At 43.4% G+C, this 20,093-nt stretch overlaps 1 protein-coding gene across 1 annotated transcript in view; it reads right to left on the bottom strand.

The window, feature by feature from the left end:
* TMX4 (thioredoxin related transmembrane protein 4) overlaps window positions 1-20,093 on the bottom strand; it is a 121,345-nt gene that overhangs the window by 59,763 nt on the left and 41,489 nt on the right. Inside the window, exon 2 of the mRNA XM_040429855.1 lies at window positions 6,514-6,629. Within this exon, the coding sequence (XP_040285789.1) occupies window positions 6,514-6,629 (116 nt within the window). The remainder of the gene's footprint in view (window positions 1-6,513; window positions 6,630-20,093) is intronic.

Consider the following 20,093-nt stretch of genomic DNA (forward strand, 5'->3'; position numbering starts at 1 on the left):
TAGTGCTTCCGGTGGCAAATTGTGTAGGGGCACGTTCCTTTTACAAGAGAAATAAAAACACCCATGAGTCACCTGTAATCAGTTTGATCCGTTAGGCTTTTGTCCCACATGTAAGGTATACATATGACATACAGTATATATTAATTGGATGCCATACCATAGGGTAAAAAAAAAAATATTAAAAATATCCATTTAACAAGTTTTTTTTTTTTGTCTGGATACTGCAAGGATTTACGCTTTTGCATCTTTTTCCGAGCGTATATGTTAAATATAGTGAAAAAAATGTGATAAACCTCTTAGTAAAAGCCGACAGGTTTGCATAAGCAATACTAAAAAGGATGCAGGGACACGATCTCCTTTTGTGGGTAGTTAAATCACCAGCATGAAGTGCTACATAGCCAGAAGTGGTTCCGAGTAGGGTTGAGCGAACCCGAACTGTAAAGTTTGGGTTCGTACAGAACTTTAGGATTTTTGGACGCCGAACCCGAACATTTCAGTAAAAGTTCGGGTTCGGTGATTTCTTAGTGCTTTTTGAAAGGCTGCAGAGCCAATCAACAAGCGTTTAACTGTCTGACCTTAGAAGCCATCACAGCCATGCCTACTAATGGCATGGCTGTGATTGGCAGGTGCAGCATGTGACCCAGCCTCTATATAAGCTGGAGTCACGTCACTCTGCTGTGCTTGGTGTAGGGAGAGGATGCTGCTGGTGATTTCAGGGAGAGAACCTTTGCTCAAAATCTGAATCTAACTCAGCGATCTACATACATTGGGCCAGATTTATCATTACTCTGACAGCTCACTCCACTTTAACATATGGCTAAAGTCAGTTTTAGCCAAGTCAGATTTATGATCGGCCCTTTAAGACTGTAATAAATGTGGTTTGACGGTAGCAGTTTATCCGTCAGTAAGCAGCTTTACAAAAGTCACACATCTTTACGAAAAAGTCGCACGTTTTTATGAAAAAGTCGCATGTTCTATTAAAAAGTCTCATAAGATTTTTGCGACTTTTTAAATAGTCCCAATAGTAAATCTGTCTAGAGATTAATTTACATAAGAAAACACGCCCACTTTCAGAAAACTGGCGAGCATAGTGCGGAGCAGAAAAAAAGTCGCAAATTTGTGCGCAGTTTTAGCGTTTGGGACTTTTTCACTCCATTATTCTGACCTGAGCTAATGATAAATCTGGCCCATTGTGTTTTGTCTTTTTACCCTGCCCAGAGCCCAGTGACAGAAAAAAATAACTTTTATCCGATTTTTTTATGCAAGCTCAGTGCACCAGAACTGCATCTGAGCTTTTGTGACATTCAAATCAAAGCTTGAAATACTGCACTAATAATCTGTTTAAAAAAAAAATAATAATAATAATCACCCTTTTTTGGCAATATACAACATCTGATGCATTTGCAGGATTAGTCAGTGTGCAATTTAAGCTAGAAATACAGCCATCATTTTCTGGGTTTTTAAAAACACCCTTTTTTGCCAAAATACACAATTTTGCAGCCCTTGCAGCATCAGCATGTGTGAAATTCAATGGTTATATACTGCTCACATATTCAGTTAAACAAACACCCAGTTTGGCCAAAAAACTTAAATTGCGGCCTAGTCTGGATTGGTACGTGAGATACACCCTTTAGATACTGTGGTTATATTCTTCAATTAATAAAACATCCTTTGTGGGCAAAATACACAATTTTTCTGCCCTTGCAGCATCAGCACGTGTGAAATTCAAGGGTTACATACTGCTGTCATATTCAGTTATTAAACAAACACCCAGTTTGGGCAAAAAAACCTTAAATTGCGGCCTAGTCTGGATCTTTACGTGTGAGATACACCCTTTACATACTGTGGTTCTATTCAATTATTAAACACCCACCCATTTTGGGCAAAAAAAACTTTAATTGCGGACTAGTCTGCATCTGTACGTGCGAGATCCAACATTTATATACGGTCGTTCTATTCTGCTATTAATAAAACACCCATTTAGGGCAAGATCCCAAATTTGAGAAATATGAGGAGAGCGTCAAATAAGGGACGTGGCCCAGGTCATGGTGCTGGTGGTGGAGCTCCTGTTACAGGGAGAGGACGTGGTCGATCTGTGCCAGCTACACGCACAAGTGAAACCCCTTCCTCAGGTGCGAGAAGGCTACAGAACCTGCAGCGGTATTTGGTCGGGCCTAATGCGGCTCTACGAATGGTGAGGCCTGAACAAGTACAGGCGATAGTAGATTGGGTTGCTGACAGTGTCTCCAGGTCCTTCACATTGTCTCCCACCCAGTCTCTTGCTGAAAGATCAGAGTTGGCACCTGCAGCCGATGTCCATCAGTCATTCACCTCACCCCCTTGCAAATCAGCCAAGCAGTCTGAGCCCCAAGTCATGCAGCAGTCTCTTCTGCTTTTTGATGACTCTGTTAGCAGGGTTTCCCAGGGCCATCCACCTAGCCCTGCCCCAGAAGTGGAAGAGATTGAGTGCACCGATGCCCAACCACTTATTTTTCAAGATGAGTACATGGGAGGATCATCGCAGCACGTCTCGGATGATGACGAAACACAGGTGCCAACTACTGGGGCTTTCGAAAGTGTGCAGACAGACAAGGAGGGCAGGGGTGAAGACTAGGTGGAAGATGATGTGGAGGACGATGAGATCCTCGACCCCACATGGAATCAAGGTCATGCGAGTGACCTATGTAGTTCGGAGGAAGAGGCGGTGGTCGCACAGAGCCACCAGCACAGCAGAAGAGGGAGCAGGTTGCAAAAGCGGAGCAGCCGTCCCCTAGACAGTACGCCTGGTACTGCCCACCGCAGCAAGGGACCGAGCACACCAAAGACAGCTCCAAGAAGTTCCCTGGCGTGGCAGTTCTTCAGACAATGTACTGACGACAAGACACGAGTGGTTTGCACGCTGTGCAATCAGACCCTGAAGCGAGGCATAAACGTTCTCAACCTAAGCACAACCTGCATGACCAGGCATCTAAGTGCTAGGCACGAGCTGCAGTGGAGTAGACACCTCGAAAACCAAGAAAGGTCTCTGGCTCCTCCTGCTTCCTCTTCTGCTGCAGTCTCGGCCTCTTCATCCACCTCTGGAGTGACAGTGCCACTTGCCACCCCCCGCAAACAGAGGATCTGGCAGCAACACCACCACCTGGGTCACCAAGCTCATAGCCAGGCTATGAGCTGTGCGCTGCGATTGGCCAGCGCTGCAGCAAGGGACACGCATCATACAAAAAAAAATCAGTCCAGTACAACAGAGGGAGCGCAGACACCGGAGCCTATACCGGGTGAACGGAGCGGCACCCAGACATACTAGTAAGTGCAGGGGGACCCCTGGGCGCCACTCTGCCCACTGATATAGTTAGTTTTTAGTTTGTACACTAGTGAAAGGTCCTCTTTAATTCTGTCACTGGAGCATGATCGTAAGATGCGCGAGTACAAGCGCACGCTGGTAGACGCGCTGCTGGTGGCATTCCCACCTGACAGCGGGGGCACAGTGGAAGCACAAAGCGAAGGAAGAGGTCGCCAACGCAGCTGGGGCACCGCCAGCACCTCAGAAGGCAGGGTTAGCATGTCCGAAATGTGGAAAAGCTTTTTGTCAGCATGCCACAACAACCAGCACCACCAGCTGATATGGAACGTCTTAGCAGGAGGCAGCATTTCACCAACATGGTGGAGCAGTATGTGTGCACACGCCTACACGTACTGAATGACGGGTCTGCCCCCTTCAACTTCTGGGTATCCAAATTGGGCACATGGCCTGAGCTTGCCCTTTACGCCTTGGAGGTGCTGGCCTGCCCTGCAGCCAGTGAATTATCTGAACGTGTGTTTAGCACGACAGGGGGAGTCATCACAGACAAGCGCAGCCGCCTGTCCACAGCCAATGTGGACAAGCTCACGTTCATTAAAATGAACCAGGCATGGATCCCACAGGGATTTTCCGTACCTTGTGCAGAATAGACATGTATACCGGCCTTAACCAGCCATTGTTATACTGCAGCGCAATTGCTCATTCGTGTATTTTGGATATTTCAGACTCTTTTGGAGTGTACCCTAATTAAAAAATAAATAAAAAATTAAAACCAAAAACCAGTGTTGGCTACCTCGTCCTCCTCCACCGCCACTTCCACCTACACCGCTATGTCCACCGCCTCCTCAAACTCCTACTCCATATGGAACTCCACCTCATAAAATCAATATTTTTTTATTTATTTGTACGTATTTTATGTCATTTCACTACTTTGTCAGTTACATTTTCGGGTGAAATTCACCAATTTTTGGGTGTATTATACCCCTCCTTTACCTAGTTGACAGCTTAATAAATTTCAATAATTTTTCTTTTACTTTTTCGGGTGACAAACAATTTTTTTCTGTCATAGACCCCTGCTCTACCAAGTAGACAGGTTAAAAAATTTCTGTAATTTTTCTGTTACATTATTGGGTTGACATTTTACAATTTTGGACGTGAATAAACCCCTGCTCTGCATAGGTGACAGGGAATAAAATTTCAGAAATTCTTCATTAATTGATGCGTGCCACCTCCTTTCATTCAATGTTTAAACTTTAACAAGTTGTCCCACATTTGCGCTTTTATACTTTGTCCCATATTTCCACTCTATCATATTTAATTTGAAACAATTAACCTCCCTTGATGTGGTCTCTCTTTCTCACGCTCCCTCTCCGGCTGGAACCCTGATTCGCCGATAACCGTTATCAACATGGTAGGCTCAGAAAAGAAGAATTAAAGTGAAGCTGTCATTACAACGTTCTGGAGCCCCTAGGGGTTCATTTGGATATACGATAATACAAAAGGCTTATTTCTCTGAATTGTGACCACATATTAAACGTGTGATCAAGTGCTGACCACTGCATCTAGGTGGTTTACTGCGGTAGGGGGCTCCCTTTCTAAACCCATCGGCTCCTCGCAATGGATGGTTGCTGCGGCGGCCCAAGGCCTTACAAAGGCCCAGTTACAATGCATTACAATACAGTATGTACTATAAAGCATTGTAAAAGGATCAGACCCTGAAAAGTCCCCTAGTGAGACCAAAAAATTTGCCCTCCAAAAACCATATGGTGCTCCTTCCCTTCTGAGCTCTGCTGTGTGCCCATACAGCAGTTTACAATCATATATGGGTTGTTTATGTAAACTGCAAAATCAGGGTAATAAATATTAAGGTTTGTTTTGCTTCTAACCCTTGCCACGTAATTGGAAAAAAATGGAAAATAGGCACGCAAAAAAAATAAAAATGAAATTTTTAAATTTCACCTCCATTTTGCTTTAATCCCTTTCAAACACCTAAAGGGATAATAAAGTTTCTAAAATCATTCTTAAATATTTTAAGCAGTGTAGTTTATAAAATGTGGTCATTTGTGAGTGGATTCAATTAGGTAAGCCCTAAAAGCTCACTTCAGAATTAAATTGGATATGTTCTTGAATCTTGAAAAATTCCTTCAAAAATTCTAAGCCTTCTAACAACCTAAAAAAATAATGCCAACAAAAAGTAGACTTGACATTAGACATTTTGTGATGCATTACTTTTCGTTTGAGAGAGAAATTGAAATCTACAAAATTGGACATTTTACCAAATTTTCGGTAAATTTTGGATAAAAATATATAGGTAAAATGCATCGACTCAAACTTACCACTAACTAAGTACAATATGTCACGAAAAAACAATCTCAAAATCACTTGGATTAGGCCTCATGCACATGACCGTAGTTCTGGTCCGCATTCGAGCCGCAGTTTTTGCGGCTCGGGTGCGGACCCATTCACTTCAATGGGGCCGCAAAAGATGTGGACAGCACTCCATGTGCTGTCCGCATCCGTTGCTCCGTTCCGTGGCCCCGCAAAAAAAAATATAACATGTCCTATTCTTGTCCGTTTTGCGGACAAGAATAGGTATTTCTACAATGGGCCGCCCATTCCGTTCCGCAAATTGCGGAAGGCACACTGGCGGCTTCCGTTTTTTGCGGATCCGCAATTTGCAGACCGCAAAAAAACGGAACAGTCGTGTGCATGTAGCCTAAGTAAAAGGGTTCCAAAGTTATTACCACACAAGGTGACAAATGTCAGATTTTCAAAGCTAGGCTGGGTCCTGAAGGGGTTCAATTGAAGCTCCACCTGTCAGAATATACAACAGCATCACAGGAGTACAGAGCAGTTATGGCGCACAAAAACCCCTCAAAGTGATAAGGGTGTGGACAGGTTGAACTGTTCTAAGATGTTTGGGGTGTGTCTCTGCACAGTCTGACATATCCAATCAGTGCTGCCAGTGTCAGACTGTGCTGGGGCACACCTCCAAATAGTAACACCCAGCTGGACCATCATTGCAAACCCCTTGAAATGTATTCTTAACTTCTAGCAGGAATAATAAAGGAAAGGCACAACATAGAGCGATAAAAATAGATGCTCCAGAATTGTTCTTACATGGGGAAGGCAAGTAGTTACTAAAACAGACGTGTCAGGAGTGGTGACAGCTCCTTATATCAGCGAACATTCACAGCTTATGTGTATGACTGTACCTGGTTCTTCAGTCACATCCACTTTTGCTACATTTACTTCAAGGACAGAACTTCGTCTTGCAAAATCTTCCCACTCTGGCTTCATCTGCTGGCACGCAGGGCACCATGGAGCAAAGCTGAAATGAAAAAGAATAAAGCATGTCCTACAGCTTTATATGTGTACAGTCGTGGCCAAAAGTTTTGAGAATTACATAAATATTGGAAAAGTTGCTGCATAAGTTTTTATAATAGCAATTTGCATATACTCCAGAATGTTATGAAGAGTGATCAGATGAATTGCATAGTCCTTCTTTGCCATGAAAATTAACTTAATCCCCAAAAAAACTTTCCACTGCATTTCATTGCTGTCATTAAAGGACCTGCTGAGATCATTTCAGTAATCGTCTTGTTAACTCAGGTGAGAATGTTGACGAGCACAAGGCTGGAGATCATTATGTCAGGCTGATTGGGTTAAAATGGCAGACTTGACATGTTAAAAGGAGGGTGATGCTTGAAATCATTGTTCTTCCATTGTTAACCATGGTGAACTGCAAAGAAAGGCGTGCAGCCATCATTGCGTTGCATAAAAATGGCTTCACAGGCAAGGATATTGTGGCTACTAAGATTGCACCTCAATCAACAATTTATAGGATCATCAAGAACTTCAAGGAAAGAGGTTCAATTCTTGTTAAGAAGGCTTCAGGGCGTCCAAGAAAGAACCAACTTGAGGCTCCAGTGGAGCTAATACTTCACCTCTATTGGTGTCATTACTGTAACATGTATGATCCACTATAGGGGTTTTTGGCGCTTCTTCTTTGGGTCCTATATTCGGCTGGGGTTTTTGGGTGTTAGTCAACGTTTGATGGGCCTGCATTGCACCAGCCGGATCTCACTTACTCTACAGCCCTATACACAGACAGTGATCATTCACTCTAGTTTCCCTACTTCACACATACAACCAGGGTTCATTTAATAAGAAATATATTATCTTATCGGTATGTTTTGGGGAATGCAGGAGGAAACCAAACAGACAAACTAAATGTAGATGTTTCCCTTGGTCATCTTTGAATGCAGAATGTTATGGCTTCATAGCCTACACCATGCTTTTCATTTTACTAATGCAAAGGTAAAGCTTGTCGTCAAGAAGAGGTTTCAACCATTGTCCATGTATCAGAGGTAGACAACCAAGAAAGAATGGCTCCTGCTATGGGTGAACTTGATCTGAACACGCGTTACGTAAGGACTTGTCAATCTTCTACAGAAATGGGGCGGGCCTAATCAGTGGGGACACCTTATAGTTTAATAAGCACTGTATTACACAGCACTTAATTTATACAATTGAACACAACATGGCCAGCTGCAACATCTCGCCATGATATCAGCAGATCGCAGGGGAATCCGAATGCCGCTTCCACATCAAGCAGGTTTATTTTGAAAATGGTTAATGTGTTTAGATTCCAATTAAGGAGTGAACTAAATAAAATCACAGTTTTTCATTGGCAATAACCACTTGTGTTGCCCCCAATGTTTACACTGCTAGCACAGTACTGGGATGTCTATTGTGCTCCTGTGTATCTTGCGCATCGGACAAAAGTTTCAACGGTATACTATTGCTGAAGCTCAGGGGTGAACTGGCCATAGACCCCTCAGGGAATTTTCTCAGTGGGCTGATGACCATGGGGTAACCCGAGCCCCCCTTACTGCCGCTGGTTGGGTACATATTACTAGGGTCACTAAAGGGGTCATTACTAGAGTGTTAGTCCAGGCAACATGCTTAGGGTCCAGTCACACAACCATATTTTTGGGCCCGCATCAGTTCTGCAATTTTGCGAAACGTGTGTGGACCCATTTATTTGAATGGGGCCACAAAAGATGCAGACAACACACCGTAATTCCGTTCCGCGGCCCTTCAAAAAAGATAGGGCATGTCCTATTCTTGTCCGCGGACAAGAAGAGGCATTGCTATCATAGAGCTGTCCACGTGCATTACGCAAAATGCCTCATCTACCTGTGTTACCCTGCTGTCTGACAATTGTGATCCACTTACAACATTGGGGCCACTTTTTTTTTTTTTCAGGACCACTTTAAGTTCCCAGTCTGCCCCTGCTGAAGCTGGTGTATTGTGGGATAGAAGTAGATGACAGGTAGAAGGGGATGAAGATTTGTTTTCAGGCAGATGATCGGCTGGTGGTAACTGCTGGGACTTCTTGCTGCTGTGACATCTAAGCAGAGCTGCTTCCCCCAGAGTCCGTACTGCTGGGGGGACCACACTGTGAAATACAGGTAAACTAAAAGAAATGGCTGGTCCAGTGACAGAAGTCTACTCTGACCTACGCACAGTGCTGCCGAAAAGCAGCTCAAAATTACCGTCTCTGAACAAGGCCTTACACATCACTACATGGTGAGAAACTGAGGTTAGCACAGGGAGACATAACTGTCCTCACAAGAAGAATATTAACCCCTTCAGGACCCTGCCATTTTTCACCTTAAGGACCAGGCCATTTTTTGCAAATCTGACCAGTGTCACTTTATGTGGTGATAACTTTAAAATGCTTTTACTTAGCCAGGCCATTCTGAGACTGTTTTCTCGTCACATATTGTACTTCATGACACTGGTAAATGAGTCAAAATATTTCATTTTTATTTATAAAAAAAAAATACCAAATTTACAAAAAAAATAAATGAACAATTCGCAATTTCAATTGCTCTGCTTTTAAAACAGATAGTGATCCCTCCTAAAATAGTTATTACTTTACATTTCCAATATGTCTACTTCATGTTTGGATCATTTTGTAAATGACATTTTCTCTTTTTGGGACATTACAAAGCTTAAAAGCAAATCTTAATTTTTAAGAAAATTTCCAAAACCCACTTTTCTATGGACCAGTTCAGCTCTGAAGTCACTTTGTGGGGCTTACATAATAGAAACCACCCATAAATGGCCCCCATTTTAGAAACTACACCCCTCAAGATAGTCAAAACTGATTTTACAAACTTTGTTAACCATTTAGGTGTTCCACAAGAATTAAAGGAAAATGTAGATGACATTTCAGAATTTCACTTTTTTGGCATTTTCAATTGTAATCCATTTTTTTACGGTAACAAAGCAAGGGTTAACAGCCAAACAAAACTCAATATTTAGGGTCCATTCACACGTCCGTTTTTTCTTTCCTGATCTGTTCCGTTTTTTCTGGAACAGATCTGGACCCATTCATTTTCAATGGGTCCTGGAAAAAAACGGACAGCACAATGTGTGCTGTCCGTTTCCGTTGTTCCGTTCCGCATGTCCGTTTAAATATAAAACATGTCCTATTCTTTTCCTGAAAAATCGGATCCTGGTACAATACAAAGTCAATAGATCTGCAAAAAACGGAAGACATACGGATGTCATTCCGTATGTCATCCGTTTTATACGGAATCCGTTCCTGGAAATTACATTTTAATTTTTTTTTTTTCCCCAAGAAATCCAAACAACTTTATTTGCTTATTGAAATTTATACATGCTTCCGTTTTTTGCGGATCCGCAAAAAACGGATGACATACGGAAACATTTTCCGGAACAACGGATCCGCAAAAAACGGACAGAAAATCGGATTATAGAAAAATACTGACGTGTGAATGTAGCCTTATTACCCTGATTCTGTAGTTTACAGAATCACCCCAGATGTATTCATAAACCACTGTATGGGCACATAGCAGGGCACAGAAGGAAAGGAACGCCATGTGGTTTTTGGAGGGCAGAATTCACTGGGATAATTGTAAGTTGCCATGCCACATTTGAAGACCCCCTGATGCACCCCTAGAGTAGAAACTCCAAAAAAGTGACCCCATTTTGGAGACTACGGGATAAGGTGGCAGCTTTGTTGGTACTATTTTAGGGTACATATAATTTGGTACATAAAATATCTGTTTTGGCACCGTTTTTATTTTTGTTATTTACAATGTTCATCTGACAGGTTAGATCATGTGCTATTTTTATAGAGCAGGTTTTTACGGACACGACAATACCAAATATGACTTTGTTTCAGTTTTACATAATAAAGCATTTTTGAAAAAAAATTTTTTTTATAGTGCCTCCATATTCTGAAACCCATATTTTGTCTTGATGTCATGACTGTCTTATGTAGGGGCTAATTCGTTTTTCGGTATGAGATGGTTTGATTGGTACTATTTTGGGGGGCATACGCCTTTTTTGGTCGCTTGGTGTTGCACTTTTTGTGATTTAAGGTGACAAAAAAAAAAAATTGTTTTAGCAGTTTTTATTTTATTTTTTTCTAAAGCGTTCAGGCGAGGGGGTGGATCATGTAATATTTTTGTAGAGCCGGTCGTTATGGATGCGGCAATACCCAGTATGTCTGGTTTTCTTTTTTTTTAATTTTTTTTACAATTTTATGTTTTATTTTGGGAATTTTTTTATTTTATTTATTGAAACTTTTTTTTTATGAACTTGGACTTCAACTTCTGGGGTCTGATACCTCTGCAATGCATTATAATACATCCTGATCTCACAGGCTTCCGTAGAAGGCAAGCCCTGATGCCTATGGAAGGCATCAGGCTTGCCTTCTCTGCCATAGGGTCCCCACCACTGCAGCGCGGTGACCCGATAGGGAAGCGGAGGGCACCTGTACCCTCCGTGAACCCTCTGTATGCCGTGTTGACTGCCGGGTCCGTGCTGCTGATCAGGCGTGCGCAGCTCCTGCTCCCGCCCGATCAGCCTGCCGTACATGTACGGCACTGGTCCTTATGTCACATCCACCAGCGCCGTACATATACGGCAAGGGTCCACTACGCGTTAAAAGGGTTTTCCAGGAGTTTGACATTGATGACCTCTCCTCAGGAAAGGTCATCAATATCAGATCAGATCAGTGGACACCCAGCACCCCTTCCCATCAGCTGTTTGAACGCTATGGCCTCTTCCTAAGCCAGTGACATCATGTTTAGCATTCACATTGGCTTAGGCGCAGCTCAAGAAAATGGGTCTGAGCTTCAATACCAAGCAAAGCCACTATACCAGTGATGGCGAACCTCTTAGCTACAGTAACCTGCCTGCATTGAATCCAAACACCCCCCCCACCCCGGGGTTCAGAACCCCCAGACAGGCACTCTGCCCAACATACATATTCATTTACCACACTTTTTTGACACTGTTGATATGCATATCAAAAGTGTTGATAGCAGGGGTCCCAGCCCTTAGACCCCTGCTGATCTCTATAAGCAGTCTAAAGCACTCAGCAGAGCGCTGCTTCTCCTCACTGCAGAGCAGGAGGGTGAAGACGTCCCAAAGACGGTCTTCAGTAAAGCGCTCAGCAGTGAAGAGAAGCAGCGCTCTGCTGAGCCCTTCAGACTGCTTGCTATATAGATTGGCAGGGGTCTCAGAGCTGGGACCCCTATTAAGCCCACTGAAACATCTGGACACCACTGCCCAGCAAAGCCGCTTACCCTGCCGGGCGTCTCTGGGTGAAGATAATGCACTACCGCAGGAGCCTCCCCCTCCACATCTTGAAAGCGGTACGCCAAATGCTTCAGCAGCCCGCTCAAAGCGACAAATAACGAACCTCTGTATTTGGTTGTTTCAGGCAGTAGCAGCTTCGTTGCGCTGCCTGCGCTGTTCACAAAGCGCCCTGGGCTGATCAATGGCAGGAAAAGTCTAAGGCGTATTGCCCTAGGTTCGCCACCGCTGTGCTATACAATGTACGGCGCTGTGCTTGGCATGCTGCGAGTAAGCACCAAAGGTCAACGGAGCACCGCAGAAGTGCTGGGAGTCGGACCCCCACCGATACGATACTGATAACCTACCCTTAGGATAGGTCGTAAATATTGAACTCCTGGAAAACCACTTTAACCACTTCCCGCAACTGTAACGCCGAAAGGCGTCATTGCGGCGGCTCCCCCAGGCTACGCTAACGCCAATAGGCGTCATCTCGCGTGAGCCGAGATTTCCTGTGAACGCGCGCACACAGGCGCGCGCGCTCACAGGAACGGAAGGTAAGAGAGTTGATCTCCAGCCTGCCAGCGGCGATCGTTCGCTGGCAGGCTGGAGATGTGTTTTTTTTAACCCCTAACAGGTATATTAGACGCTGTTTTGATAACAGCGTCTAATATACCTGCTACCTGGTCCTCTGGTGGTCCCCTTTGTTTGGATCGACCACCAGAGGACACAGGTAGCTCTGTAAAGTAGCACCAAGCACCACTACACTACACTACACCCCCCCCCCCCGTCACTTATTAACCCCTTATTAGCCCCTGATCACCCCATATAGACTCCCTGATCACCCCCCTGTCATTGATCACCCCCCTGTCATTGATCACCCCCCTGTAAAGCTCCATTCAGACGTCCGCATGATTTTTACGGATCCACTGATAGATGGATCGGATCCGCAAAACGCATCCGGACGTCTGAATGAAGCCTTACACGGGCGTGATCAATGACTGTGGTGATCACCCCATATAGACTCCCTGATCACCCCCCTGTCATTGATTACCCCCCTGTCATTGATCACCCCCCTGTAAAGCTCCATTCAGACGTCCGCATGATTTTTACGGATCCACTGATAGATGGATCGGATCCGCAAAACGCATCCGGACGTCTGAATGAAGCCTTACAGGGGCATGATCAATGACTGTGGTGATCACCCCATATAGACTCCCTGATCACCCCCTGTAAAGCTCCATTCAGATGTCCGCATGATTTTTACGGATGCACTGATAGATGGATCGGATCCGCAAAACGCATCCGGACGTCTGAATGAAGCCTTACAGGGGCATGATCAATGATTGTGGTGATCACCCCATATAGACTCCCTGATCACCCCCCTGTCATTGATTACACCCCTGTCATTGATCACCCCCCTGTAAAGCTCCATTCAGATGTCCGCATGATTTTTACGGATGCACTGATAGATGGATCGGATCCGCAAAACGCATCCGGACGTCTGAATGAAGCCTTACAGGGGCATGATCAATGACTGTGGTGATCACCCCCCTGTCATTGATTACCCCCCTGTAAAGCTCCATTCAGATGTCCGCATGATTTTTACGGATGCACTGATAGATGGATCGGATCCGCAAAACGCATCCGGACGTCTGAATGAAGCCTTACAGGGGCGTGATCAATGACTGTGGTGATCACCCCATATAGACTCCCTGATCACCCCCCTGTCATTGATTACCCCCCTGTCATTGATTACCCCCCTGTAAAGCTCCATTCAGACGTCCGCATGATTTTTACGGATCCACTGATAGATGGATCGGATCCGCAAAACGCATCCGGACGTCTGAATGAAGCCTTACAGGGGCATGATCAATGACTGTGGTGATCACCCCATATAGACTCCCTGATCACCCCCCTGTCATTGATTACCCCCCTGTAAAGCTCCATTCAGATGTCCGCATGATTTTTACGGATGCACTGATAGATGGATCGGATCCGCAAAACGCATACGGACGTCTGAATGAAGCCTTACACGGGCGTGATCAATGACTGTGGTTATCACCCCATATAGACTCCCTGATCACCCCCCTGTCATTGATCACCCCCCCTGTCATTGATCACCCCTCTGTAAGGCTCCATTCAGACATTTTTTTGGCCCAAGTTAGCGGAATTATTATTTTTTTTTTCTTACAAAGTCTCATATTCCACTAACTTGTGTCAAAAAATAAAATCTCACATGAACTCACCATACCCCTCACGGAAACCAAATGCGTAAAATTTTTTAGACATTTATATTCCAGACTTCTTCTCACGCTTTAGGGCCCCTAGAATGCCAGGGCAGTATAAATACCCCACATGTGACCCCATTTCGGAAAAAGAAGACACCCCCAGGTATTCCGTGAGGGGCATATTGAGTCCATGAAAGATTGAAATTTTTGTCCCAAGTTAGCGGAACGGGAGACTTTGTGAGAAAAAAATTAAAAATATCAATTTCCGCTAACTTGTGCCAAAAAAAAAAAATTTCTATGAACTCGCCATGCCCCTCATTGAATACCTTGGGGTGTCTTCTTTCCAAAATGGGGTCACATGTGGGGTATTTATACTGCCCTGGCATTCTAGGGGCCCCAAAGCGTGAGAAGAAGTCTGGTATCCAAATGTCTAAAAATGCCCTCCTAAAAGGAATTTGGGCACCTTTGCGCATCTAGGCTGCAATAAAGTGTCACACATCTGGTATCGCCGTACTCAGGAGAAGTTGGGGAATGTGTTTTGGGGTGTCATTTTACATATACCCATGCTGGGTGAGAGAAATATCTTGGTCAAATGCCAACTTTGTATAAAAAAAATGGTAAAAGTTGTCTTTTGCCAAGATATTTCTCTCACCCAGCAAGGGTATATGTAAAATGACACCCCAAAACACATTCCCCAACTTCTCCTGAATACGGCGATACCACATGTGTGACACTTTTTTGCAGCCTAGGTGGGCAAAGGGGCCCATATTCCAAAGAGCACCTTTAGGATTTCACAGGTCATTTACCTACTTACCACACATTAGGGACCCTGGAAAATGTCAGGGCAGTATAACTACCCCACAAGTGACCCCATTTTGGAAAGAAGACACCCCAAGGTATTCCGTGAGGGGCATGGCGAGTTCCTAGAATTTTTTATTTTTTGTCACAAGTTAGTGGAAAATGCTGATTTTTTTTTTTTTTTCCATACAAAGTCTCATATTCCACTAACTTGTGACAAAAAATAAAAACTTCCATGAACTCACTATGCCCATCAGCGAATACCTTGGGGTCTCTTCTTTCCAAAATGGGGTCACTTGTGGGGTAGTTATACTGCCCTGACATTCTAGGGGCCCAAATGTGTGGTAAGGAGTTTGAAATCAAATTCTGTAAAAAATGACCTGTGAAATCCGAAAGGTGCTCTTTGGAATATGGGCCCCTTTGCCCACCTAGGCTGCAAAAAAGTGTCACACATCTGGTATCCCCGTACTCAGGAGAAGGTGAGGAATGTGTTTTGGGGTGTCATTTTACATATACCCCTGCTGGGTGAGAGAAATATCTTGGCAAAAGACAACTTTTCCCATTTTTTTATACAAAGTTGGCATTTGACCAAGATATTTATCTCACCCAGCATGGGTATATGTAAAAAGACACCCCAAAACACATTCCTCAACTTCTCCTGAATACAGAGATACCAGATGTGTGACACTTTTTTGCAGCCTAGGTGGGCAAAGGGGCCCATATTCCAAAGAGCACCTTTCGGATTTCACAGGTCATTTTTTACAGAATTTGATTTCAAACTCCTTACCACACATTCAGGCCCCTAGAATGCCAGGGCAGTATAACTACCCCACAAGTGACCCCATTTTGGAAAGAAGAGACCCCAAGGTATTCGCTGATGGGCATAGTGAGTTCATGGAAGTTTTTATTTTTTGTCACAAGTTAGTGGAATATGAGACTTTGTATGAAAAAAATAAAAATAAAATAAAATCATCATTTTCCACTAACTTGTGACAAAAAATAAAAAATTCTAGGAACTTGCCATGCCCCTCACGGAATACCTTGGGGTGTCTTCTTTCCAAAATGGGGTCACTTGTGGGGTAGTTATACTGCCCTGGCATTCTAGGGGCCCGAATGTGTGGTAAGGAGTTTGAAATCAAATTCTGTAAAAAATGACCTGTGAAATCCGAAAGGTGCTCTTTGGAATATGGGCCCCTTTGCCCACCTAGGCTGCAAAAAAGTGTCACACATCTGGTATTGCCGTACTCAGGAGAAGGTGGGGAATGTGTTTTGGGGTGTCATTTTACATATACCCATGCTGGGTGAGAGAAATATCTTGGCAAAAGACAACTTTTCCCATTTTTTTATACAAAGTTGGCATTTGACCAAGATATTTATCTCACCCAGCATGGGTATATGTAAAATGACACCCCAAAACACATTCCTCAACTTCTCCTGAGTACGTAGATACCAGATGTGTGACACTTTTTTGCAGCCTAGGTGGGCAAAGGGGCCCATATTCCAAAAGCACCTTTCGGATTTCACTGGTCATTTTTTACAGAATTTGATTTCAAACTCCTTACCACACATTTGGGCCCCTAGAATGCCAGGGCAGTATAACTACCCCACAAGTGACCCCATTTTGGAAAGAAGAGACCCCAAGGTATTTCGTGATGGGCATAGTGAGTTCATAGAAGTTTTTATTTTTGTCACAAGTTAGTGGAATATGAGACTTTGTAGGAAAAAAAAAAAAAAAAAAAAATCATCATTTTCCGCTAACTTGTGACAAAAAATAAAAAGTTCTATGAACTCACTATGCCCATCAGCGAATACCTTAGGGTGTGTACTTTCCGAAATGGGGTCATTTGTGGGGTGTTTGTACTGTCTGGGCATTGTAGAACCTCAGGAAACATGACAGGTGCTCAGAAAGTCAGAGCTGCTTCAAAAAGCGGAAATTCACATTTTTGTACCATAGTTTGTAAACGCTATAACTTTTACCCAAACCATTTTTTTTTTACCCAAACATTTTTTTTTTATCAAAGACATGTAGAACTATAAATTTAGAGCAAAATTTCTATATGGATCTCGTTTTTTTTGCAAAATTTTACAACTGAAAGTGAAAAATGTCATTTTTTTGCAAAAAAATCGTTAAATTTCGATTAATAACAAAAAAAGTAAAAATGTCAGCAGCAATGAAATACCACCAAATGAAAGCTCTATTAGTGAGAAGAAAAGGAGGTAAAATTCATTTGGGTGGTAAGTTGCATGACAGAGCAATAAACGGTGAAAGTAGTGTAGTGCCGATTTGTAAAAAAGGGCCTGGTCTTTAGGGGGGTATAAACCTGTGGTCCTTAAGTGGTTAAAAGTACAGGCAATTACAGTAGTATGTAATCTCCAATAATCCTAAATATAGTAAAGTAGCTAAAAGGCCATACAAAGTCATACAAGTACATATCATACAGCAAAATAGCACATCCTGACGTAAGATCAATATTTAACGCTACAAAGCTAACTTGGTCAGGGCGTATTACATTTCTGGCCATAGAATTGTGACAAGACTATTGATAGATAAGGCAGCTGTCACATCTGTGATAAGCAACACACCCGCGCTCACACACAAGTTCTGTCTGTGACCTTAAAGGGGTTGTCTTACAATGAAATGCTCATTTCATGTTAGATCACTCTAAATGGAACAAGTTCTCTATTGGAGTACTTAAAAAAAAAAAAAATGCTCCAGTGTGTAGAAATGACGGCTTTATACTTGCCACGGCGCTCCCTGCTCAGAGCATACATGTAACGTGTCCAATGCTGGTGAGAAGAAGTCAATTCTAATGATTCTGACCTGTACAAATGCCAGAATCGCTCCCCTGTAAACGAGGATCCTGGTGGTTATTGAACAAGTGTGATCACCAGCACTGGTTACATTAGGTGGACATGAAGAGACGTAACTAAAAGAACAGCAGGGGGCGCCATAACATGTATATAACGGCAATATCCAGATACATAAGAAAACAGACGAGGACTCTTTAGGGACTGTTTCTGTAACTCCAAAAGAAGTGAATGGAGAGAGCCCTGAATATCCCCTATTGTTGTGGCAGCCAGCATCAGGAGCTCCTTGTTTTGGAGATAGACATAGGTCCAAGAGGATAAATGGGAACTAAACCGGTTCCTGAAACCCTTACAAATATATACGTTGGTGGTCGGGACTCGACATGCTCGCGAGTGCAGCGGGCGCCATAGCCGATGGGTGTCTGCTGTTCTAAATGTATGCAAATGACGATAAGCTGATGGCACACATTTAACCCCTCAGATGTCATGGTCAAATGTGACCACGGCATCTGTGACGATAAAAGCCGGGAGCGTGTGCTCTTCGCCATGCTCTGGCTCCGGCTTAACGAGGATCAGGGAGCTGGATGGTGTATGCGGCAGCCTCTGTTCTCCTAAGTGATAGCACAGTAATTAGAGGACCACAGATCACTACAATGTAGTGCGTTCTGCTCAGACGAGCAGCGGTCAGTCCAAGGAATGCAGCAGTCACGCAGAGCGATCTTCATGGACTGTGCTCTACCATCTGAAAGTAGTCTTATAAGCCTGCATTTCACACATACGAGTACGACCCAAACAAAAATGTAATAATTCTGAAGAGTTCATAGATGTAAGTTTACTTCTCCGTGTCACCAAGATAAATACCAATCTGTCCCCAGAGCCACATTAAATCCATCCCATCCTGACAAATCTCGACATTAACTCGGGTAGTATTAGGTTTTATAGAAAAGACTGAACACGTCTGGAACCAGCCTAACAGCTTTACTGCCAGAAACCTATAGCGTTCATTCATCTGAAAAATGAATACAATCACAATGAGGCAATCCATGCCAATAGAAACCACTCATCTTCTACGTTTTTTTGCCATTGGCCTACTAATGCTTATTTTAGTCCTTTAAAACTAAAGGAACAAGAGTAACCTAAGGCATGCCATCTGCAGGACACTGTGCCAAGCCATGCCGAAGTTAATGCTCTTTATGTAACGCTGACAAACAAGCCCCGTCTGCCCAAACCACATCTCTGGATTCTAGATATTACCCTAGTAATAACTGTATTAGAAAAATAAAAACATTTCTATTATTTCCATCATTTTAGATATCCATCTTAATGCAGAAAATGCCTATCTCAACTTAGAGCTACAAAGGAGATAAACTATAAGCTCACTGAGGGATCAGGTTACATGCTGCCCATAGGTGTCTATGTAGATTGAGGGGGAAGCGGAAAAGGCAAAAAAAATAAAGTCACATACACACAGAGATGATGCTACATATGCAACTAGTAAGTACTGCTGCATAAATGCCATCAATGTTGCCGCTACTACTGAAAGTGTGTTATAGACAGATACTGTATGAGAGCAGGATCTCCTTTTCTGTGTGTGTGCTGTGTATGAGAGACATCATAGCAGCTAGCATCTAACCTGTAGGTCAAGAAAACCTGAGCTGGAGCCTGCAGAGGAGAAATCTGTTGAAAAATGCACACTGCAAGTCATGTAATGTCAGACATAGAATTGGGGGGTCTTCTTACTGTACATCAGCAAATGGTAGACAGTAAATGAGTGCCAATCGAAGATGTACTGTACAAGATAATCAGTGCGTACTTGGCCTTTCACGCATGAAAATCGATTATTTATCCTTCATTCACTTGACATATTGCTGCCAGGGTGATGTGCTGCCGACTAACAACAGTTTTAAGTGCCACGTCAAAGATGCAATAGGCAGTACCTTTACAATGGGCAATTATCATAAATGAGCATTCACAGGAACCTTTAATTCACATAATTGACCCAATCCTTGGCCAATGAAAAAGTGCCCTTAGTACCCTGCTGTATCTGGGACTCCTTAGGAGCACATTGAATCTGTCATTAAAGGAGTATTTTTCCAAGACTTGGATATAGATGACCTACTGTATCCTTAAGACAGATCATGGCACCTTCCCTGATCAGCCAGAAGCAGTGGACGGACACCTACCTTTCACTCGAATAGAGTTGAGCTGCAGTACCCTGGCAGAGTCACTACACAGAGAAAGGAGCTTTCCGCTTCCATCCCCAGCATATTCCACTGCCATCTCATATTTTCCACTGATCAATGGGGGTGTCAGAATCCCATCGATCTGATGACCTA

The sequence above is a fragment of the Bufo bufo genome, chromosome 4 (assembly GCF_905171765.1).
Source record: "Bufo bufo chromosome 4, aBufBuf1.1, whole genome shotgun sequence".
NCBI lineage: Eukaryota > Metazoa > Chordata > Amphibia > Anura > Bufonidae > Bufo > Bufo bufo.